Source organism: Buceros rhinoceros, unplaced genomic scaffold (genome assembly GCF_000710305.1).
Source record: "Buceros rhinoceros silvestris isolate BGI_N320 unplaced genomic scaffold, ASM71030v1 scaffold4442, whole genome shotgun sequence".
NCBI classification, from domain to species: domain Eukaryota; kingdom Metazoa; phylum Chordata; class Aves; order Bucerotiformes; family Bucerotidae; genus Buceros; species Buceros rhinoceros.
This window is the reverse complement of record NW_010400531.1, coordinates 1-8,204: the sequence shown is the minus strand read 5'-3', so window position 1 is coordinate 8,204 and position 8,204 is coordinate 1. Positions and strand designations below refer to the sequence as shown.

The following is an 8,204-nucleotide window of genomic DNA, read 5'->3' as shown; positions in this document are numbered from 1 at the left end:
GACGAGGCGGACGCCCTGATGGACGAGTCCTTCGCGGTTCCGCTGGAGCAGATCCTGGCACACACGCCCCTGGCTGCTGGAGCCCCCGGACCGACGGGCCCTGGGGAGGTGAGGACCCAAGTGGTGGCTGTCGGGGCCACCTTCCCCACGGGGCTGAGCGAGATGCTGGGAAAGTTCACCGACGTGGGCCGGTTTGTCACCCTCACCACCCGGAGCCTGCACCGCCTCCCAGCTCACATCCAGCAGAAGTTTGTCTGTCTCAAAGGCCAGGACAAGCTGCCTGAACTGCTGCAGCTACTCAAGGAGCACTCAGCGGCCAGTGGGGCTGTTCTCATCTTTTGCAACAGTGCTAGCACTGTCAACTGGCTGGGCTATATCCTGGATGACCATAAAATCAAGCACCTGAGGTTGCAGGGACAAATGTCAGCAGATGCTAGAGCTGGCATCTTTGCCTCCTTCCAGAAGGGTGATGTGTCTGTCCTTGTCTGCACTGACCTTGCTTCACGGGGGCTGGACACCAGCAGTGTGCAGCTAGTGGTCAACTATGACTTCCCAGATACCCTGCAGGACTACCTGCACCGTGTGGGACGAGTTGGACGGGTTGGAAGCAAGGCGCCTGGAGCTGTGGTTAGTTTTGTTACCCATCGATGGGATGTGGACCTGGTGCGGAAAATAGAGACTGCAGCCCGGAAAAGGACAGGTCTCCCAGGCATGGACTCCTCTCTTAATAAGCCTTTACATAAAGGAGGTTAAAACTTAACAATTGCTACTGTGGCAGGGGAAAAAAAAATATTTTCCTAACTGGTATAACTTTAAGCAATTATAGATACATGTAGAAAGACTGAAGGAGAAAATATATTTGATTTTCTTGTGAAGTAGCAGTTCATTCTGAGAATTCTAGACCAGATAACTAAAGTTTGGTGGGAATGAGAAAGCCCAATAAAGCTTGAGGCTTTTTCAAGGTCTTAATTTGTCATTTTATGGTTCTGTCTCACTGAGAAAGGGAATCTTGCTGCTTCATGCTCTATTAAAAAGCCATTGTTTTCTGATAATTTTTTTTTTCCTGCATGCTGTAGTGACATGTCCAGTCTCTGAACTGATTGTAAAAACAACAAAAAAAACCCCAACCAGCCAAAAAATGTCTCCTGTTAAAGGGGGTAAGTGTGTTGACTCACAAGTAACAGAGTGAATACAAGATTTCTTTTGCATATCATGTCATTGTTCTTTTCTGTTTTAAACCAGAAGGATTAAAGTGAGCCTGAGGTTCTTTCTTATCTAGCTGCTAGTTTGTATCCATGGTAAATAATCACACAAAAATGCCATTTTAGCTCTGATCCCTGTTGCAGTGATTTATCGCAGCCTTTTCTTTTAGTGGTGCTATCTACTTTAGCCTGTGCTAAAACTCAGTATGGAGCACTAGTAAGCTGTTGAATGAAAAGATCACACCGCAGTATCTAAGTCATTGGTTGCAGAGGAAATAAGGCACTGGAGCTACTCTTGGTACACTGGAAGTAAATCTAAACCAGAAAACTTGCAGAGAGAGTCACCTAAGGATAAAGCCTTATAACCTTATCCTTGGAGTTGTACCTTGTTCACATTGCACAGTTAAGGAGCTCTTAGGGGAAGGTACAAGCTGCAATGGAAAGCTTTCAGCTTTACAGAGTGGAAGAGTGATCTGCTCAGAGATGGGAAACCTTTTCGTTTCGGATCTGTTCATTGCATGGACTGCTCACCTCTCACCTAGCTCATTTCACAGCAAATCAGTGTCCTGGGTTCAACATGGAGGAACCGGATGCTCCCATGTTGTCCAGCTTTCTTCTTCCCAGAGAGCTGTGGTTCTCCCAGGCTTCCGGGAAGAAGGACTACGCCTCCGTGAATGAAGTCATAAAAGGGGGCGTGCGAGAAGTCTCAATCAGGCAGTTTATGTGTCTGCAAGCAGAAGTTTACTGTTGCTGTGTAGAGTAGGGTAAATCCTTAACACAAATCTGGGGACAATCTACTATTATAATTTACAGGAGAGCCTATTTCCATTTGTTAATATGCATCTTATGTTGTATCAGGTCCTCTGAACTGCAGAGAAATAGCTCCCTTTAACTGTAGATACGCAGATTTATTTAAGTAAGGTAAATTGTCCTCAAGAAACTCCCAATATTAAGAAATCTTAATATTTGCTTGCCTGCTCTAAGCAATTTCAGGCTGACTCCATCTCATTAGTGTCACATAATTTGATCTCTCCTAAAGCCGTTGTGCCTCGCTGTGTTAGCATAAGTATCAAGTCACTACCTGCTTCATAGAGCGTCTTTCTTTCCTGCGGCAGCTGGCAATGGTGACCGTGCTTCCCAGTTCAACATACAGAGTTGCCCTTTTAAGATTCTGAAGCAAATTGTTGCTTGGCATCTCAGATGTCTGACTTCAAGTATTTATCTTGTCATACAGCTGTTATACAAGGCTAAATCCATCAGTCATTCAGGCTCGAATTTCCTCACTGCTGCAGATGTGTACTGTTAGACTTTGCTGTTATCTACAGTTTCTAGCTAAATAATGCATCTGACGTTAACCACAGGTAAATGATGTCACGTAAACAGTAAGAGCTGACATAGGATCCATGGTCAAACTATGTGCCGATGACTGTTCGTAATTAACGGAGGTGCTTAATTTGTGTCAGTAACCGAGTGCCATTGGTGTTGAGAGAGTAGCTTTTTTCTGGAGTTAAATAGGTGGAAGGAAAATGGGGGGAAGGTTGACTTCTGGTAATTTGTCCAGATTATAAAGGCAATTGTGGGCATACGTGTGGCTGAGGTATAAACATGCATTAGAAATGAATGATTGGTGCATTACACGCTACAAAAATTAGCTGTATGTGTTCTGATGGCCGTAACATTCTACAAGGTTGTATTTAGATATTTTCGTTATGTTTTTTAGATATATTATTTGTAGTTTAACTTCTGTGACTCCCTTTTTAAAACTCAGTAACATAGTCTATGGATCGGGACACGTGTTTCAGTGACTCCCATGACGGATCAGTCTGGACTGCAGTGAACAATGTTTTCAAATTAGACAACACAGCGAAATAATTAGGTTCTTTCAGCCATATGCTTCTTAATTTCGAAGTAATATGCACTTTATATATATACAAACAGTAACCTTGGTACAAATGTGATAAACCAATTGTTGCTAGGACACTGTTAATCAAAACAGTTTATCAAAAAATCCAAAACAAAACCCAAAGCCTTTTGGCAGTTGTATACTGAAGTGGCCAGTAAAGAGCTTTGGGTAGGTACTCTAAGAGAGCACTAAATTTACCAGTAAAGCCTTTTGTAAACACTGCTTTCAAACAAAACCACGGTTCTTCTAAGCATCTGTTGAGAAGTACTTCTCTGCTATTGTAGCTCACAAAGAAACTGTGACTGGAGCCAGTGACTAACAGCAGTAATGACCCACATCCAGGAGCACGCAGACATTCAAACCGTAGGGATAACTCACAGACACAGAGCCACTGAATGCAGACATCCACATCACCGACACACATCGTGTGAACGGCTTTACTACCCAACAGGTAAATAGCAGAGCCCTCAAAGAGATTTAGAGACCCAATCACAGCTGGCAAGCTAAAAATCTACATAGCTCACAAACGGACTTGTTTAAGAGACAAAGACACATTCAAAGACTTTTTAGTTTGACTTTTCTCAAACTGCTTTTCAGTGCTTTCTCTATGTCACGTCAGTCATTGTTTGCATCTGAATGTCTACACACATAATTAACTGCACTTTTCTTGCCTGTCCATATTCTGGCTTCTGTGTAATTCTTATTTTAGACTTTATGGGTGTAGCTACAACTGCATTCAACTTCCATCTTACGGGCACAGGGATGTTCAGATCTTTGTGGCACATAGCCCAGTCCCTAGCAAGGTACCCTAGGACAAGCTGTGTTAAGTGTCCTAACAGCTAGACGGAAAAATGCCTCCTACCTTTCCAGGAATCTGACACAGACCACATTTTTTCAGGCTGCACTACTTGAAATGTACTTGTATACCTATTCTCCCCAGAGCACCCTGTTCCCTCCTTTTCCTCCTGAAATGTACTTGTGAGCCCAATTTACAGGTTAGTGGTTGAGTGCGTGGAGGAGAAGTTCTCCATGCGTATTCTGAGCAGTGGCTCTGTGGGAACTGGCCGCAGGAAGGACTTGCAGGTGAAGGCTTGCCGGCAGGCCTTGCGGAAGTTCTCTGAGAGGAAGGCATAAATGATGGGGTTGATGCAGGAGTTCCCGTAAGCAGTGAGAGATGATGCGGAAGGTGAAGGAGATCTCATTCAGGGGAAACTGCCCAAACTCTGCCCACATCGTGATGATGTGGTGTGGCAGCCAGGAGAGCAGGAACATGGCAACCACGAGAAGCACTGTCTGTGCTGTCTGGAGAAGACAGGATCGCATATTAAATGGTCACAGCATTCAAGCGAGTCTATGTGTGAGTTTGCCTTCCTCTGTCATTGGTGAAGGCAGCGTAACACTGGTGACACTGATGGCTGCTGGGTGGGCACTGTCATGTTTACTGTGTCTCATTTGTATTTTATTATTTTAAATAAATATAATAATGTGGAAAATATACAAGTATTATCCTTCCTCTAAGGAGAATCGTAGAAGTAGCAGAAAAGCAAGAGAGAAAAATGAAAATTTAGGCTTCATTTCAGCTTATGGTTTATAGCCTTACTAATCGAGGTCAACATTTCCATCAACAACTGTCTTACACAATTTCAAGTGAATAGTGTGTTATTAGTTTCCTAGAAGAGAGATAATTTTCTAGAGAATAAAACCTCATGGTTGTAACAGCTGCATCTAGCAGTTGTTCTGTCTGCCGGAGACAACCTGCAGGATTTTGATCTCATTTTAAAGCACTCTGTAGCATTCTGTATCTGTTATACCAAAATGTATAAATAGAAGTTACAAAGACTCAGACTTCCATACATCTAACACTAAAACACCTAAGCCAGAACAATCTTTTAGGAGAAGGGAAATTTTTTTCTCAATCCCTCAAAAATACAGCAAATACAACAGCTGCTGCAAAACCTCTGTATGTTCCCTCACTTCTCTGCAGCACTGCAGAGATGGCATGGCTTCCCAAATTAAGCATGATTCCCAAGGAGTATTTCAGTGGTGACTGAGGTGGCTGGGTAGAACTGGTCTCAGGAGGGAGAATTTTTGGATTCCCATTAAACTGGGAGCATGTTCCATGGGTTGTTTGCTCCTCTCTTGGTACTCTCTGGCTGTGTGCTTTGAGTGAGATGGAAATTGCAGCATGATTTAGTAAGTCTACTCCTATACGGCATATGCTTGGCCTTGTTGGAAATGTAATATGAGGACAGGAGGAAATTTTGGGCACCAGAACTAATGAAGCAAGGTTTCCTAAGGCATTGTGTCTAAGATGAACTCTCTCCTGCCCTAAAAGACAGCAGTGGTACCACTGAAATACTTCTCAGAGCATCTGCAGTCTTTCTCTTGTCAGTGGCTCTCCAGGTACTTAATAAAGCCTCACTTGTCCAGAGTCTACTTTAGTGACTGACGGCTTCGTTTGTCTTCTGTATCGGTGAGTTAGGTACCATGTTCACGAATGTATGCTGGCTTACAAAAGGCTTCTGTATGGCAGGCTAACTGCCAAGATCCCATTCTGGAGATGATGAAAGCATGGAGAAATGACTGCACGCTCCAGGCAAGAGCGGAGTGACACTACTTCATAGCAGAAAGAATAGAAGGTGATTGGGTTATGGTGCATAACATCTGGGATTGTAACAACTGGTTGCAGTCCCTTGCATGAGAACAGTGGAGACACTCCTAAAATATTTATAAACAAGTCTTAACATTTGTAATCTGGCTTGTTCAAAAAGGTTGGAGATACAGGGTGAAACTGGACAAAAACTATTTGTCTTCCAGGTTCTTCTGTTTCACTTTAGTAACTGCCATATTTAGAACTTCGAAAACCTTTTGTTGTCAAAATACTTCAAAAGCCACTTGCAGCTCTAAGAAGCTGCTAGGCTTATGTGTTCAGATGCAGTTAATTGTTAAATATCTGTTTTACTAATAGCTTTACTTCAGACAGCTGGAGTTGGATCAGGACCTTCGTATTATGCTGACCTTCCTAAGTAACAGTATTAAAACCTGCAGAATATGAGGGCACGCTAGAATTCTAATTATCGTTCACAAAATACATTTAATCTGATCTTGTATTTGAGTGAATCACACTAAAATGTTTAAAATATATTCTGCTTGCTGGGACAGTAGTAGTATGGGGCAAGGCTAAAAGGTGCTTTACACGGCAACTGCTTTTTTTTCTACTCGTTTAACTGTGCAGAAAACTCAACTGCATGACGAAGAGGGGTTTTCTCTATGTTGGACTGGCACCATCTTTGCTTTGTTTACTTAGGGCTTACAGCCGTGATATCCTCCAATAAAAATATAAGATTATTGACGTGGAAAAATGCATTTGGATGTGAGCCAAAGGTACCACTTTCACTTGTCTCAGCTACATTAACAAGCCAGTTAACTCTGTTAACCTTTCTAGGAAGATGTTACTGCATCAGATCAAGATTTCTGTGCGCATTGAGGGAAAACATTTGCCATCTAAAAAAAAAGAAAAGAAGGAATCTCTGTCAAATAGATCTCCCAGGTAAGCTGGTATTAGTTTTGAAAGTCAATAACCTGTAGGTTCATCCCATACCTGGTGCACTTCAGGTGCTTCCCTGTTTCACCTATTAGAACGGTGTCTGACACAGGAGGTGACAAAGCGTGTTCCCATGTGAGCGAACAACAGCAGCTCCCAAATGTCCTCAAACTGGGAACCAGGTACTGTCCTTAAAAATATACCGGTATAATTAGAAGTTGATGGAACTGAAAGACAGATGTGGTGACCTTGTGGGGTCCAGCTCACCTATGTGCTGTGATGGGTACTAAAGAAATTATTAACAAACAGGTCCCATCCTTAGCTTTCATCAGCAGTAATGGTGCTACTTTTTTACCCTCTATCAGTGTTAAGTAGCTGAGGCTTGTTACTGAGGCAACCTTTCATAGCATCCTTCTGCTTACACTGGGGGGCTACCAGCACTGAAATTCTCTTTTTATGAGGAACATATACCTAGATTATTTTTTCCTTTCATTGTGAAATAACAAACAGCACATTTAACATAGGGCTGTTAAATCTGCAGTTACTGTGTATTAGCATAAAGCTGTTTCTGAGGTTGTCCTGGCTTAACTGGGACAAAACCCTAGGCCAGCCATGGTGTGCAGCCATGGGGTCAGCCAGGAGCTGGGCTGGGAGGGGAACTACCCAGCACTGCTAACTCAAATGGGCTACAGGTGTATCCCAGACCTTAAATGCCATGCTCATTATAAAGGGGAAAGTTTGCTGAGGAGGAGGGCTTCTTATGCTCCTCCTCTTCCTTCACCCCTCCTCCCCATGCCTGGAGGGGCTTGCTTGCTCTTCTGCTCCTGAGAAGTACTGTACATTCAGCTGAGTATAACTTTATATACTTTATATTGTTGTTAATGTTGGTTTGGCTGTTTTATTAAATCTGTTTATTTCAACCCATGGGTATCCTTTCCTTTTCCTGATCCCCCTTCGTGGATGGGGAGAGGTTGCCGCGTGACAGAGCAACTGCTCTAGTTTAGCCCTGGATACAGTCTCAGCATAGACGGAGGTCCGGCTGTTTGGGATTTTGCAGATGGAAGACGTAGGCAATACTGGAGCAATAATACAGGACTCAAGAAGCATGTTTTGGAAATGGAACCTGGGTCATTTTTTTCAAGTTAGGGAATATCCAGTTAAGACAAGCTAAAACCAAGCATTGTGTTTGGCTTTTAAAGTGGTAACTTTGTAGCTAAAATGAATGTTGCTGTGGAGTGCGACCAGCTGCAGAGGTCTGGTCCAAGCAGCTTGTGTACAGTTCGAGTTAGTGCAGTGGGCTGTAACAATCTGCACAGTTAAGGTGGTACCGTTGGTCTAGCTGCATACGGCTAATGCCATCATTCTGGTTCATCTCTGAAGGTTCAGTGGATCCACAACAGACGTGGACAATGGCCACTACTGGATTGTCTAACTCAGTACTCTAGAAGTCTTCCAAGCAGCTCCACAAAATAACTTAGTGTGTTATTTGTACAGAAAAAGTAAATGCATTTAAGCTATACAGTAAATCAAGAGTGTGGTGGGAAACGGAGACTAG

At 43.1% G+C, this 8,204-nt stretch overlaps 1 protein-coding gene across 1 annotated transcript; it reads left to right on the top strand.

Annotated features, from left to right (window-relative positions):
* Positions 1-3: 3 nt before the first annotated feature.
* On the top strand, positions 4-753 carry DDX28 (DEAD (Asp-Glu-Ala-Asp) box polypeptide 28; the record flags this gene model as incomplete). The annotated part of the gene is made up of 1 exon (XM_010131888.1): positions 4-753. A coding segment is annotated over one exon (750 nt), but the record flags the coding sequence as incomplete, so codon positions are not given.
* Positions 754-8,204: the final 7,451 nt, after the last annotated feature.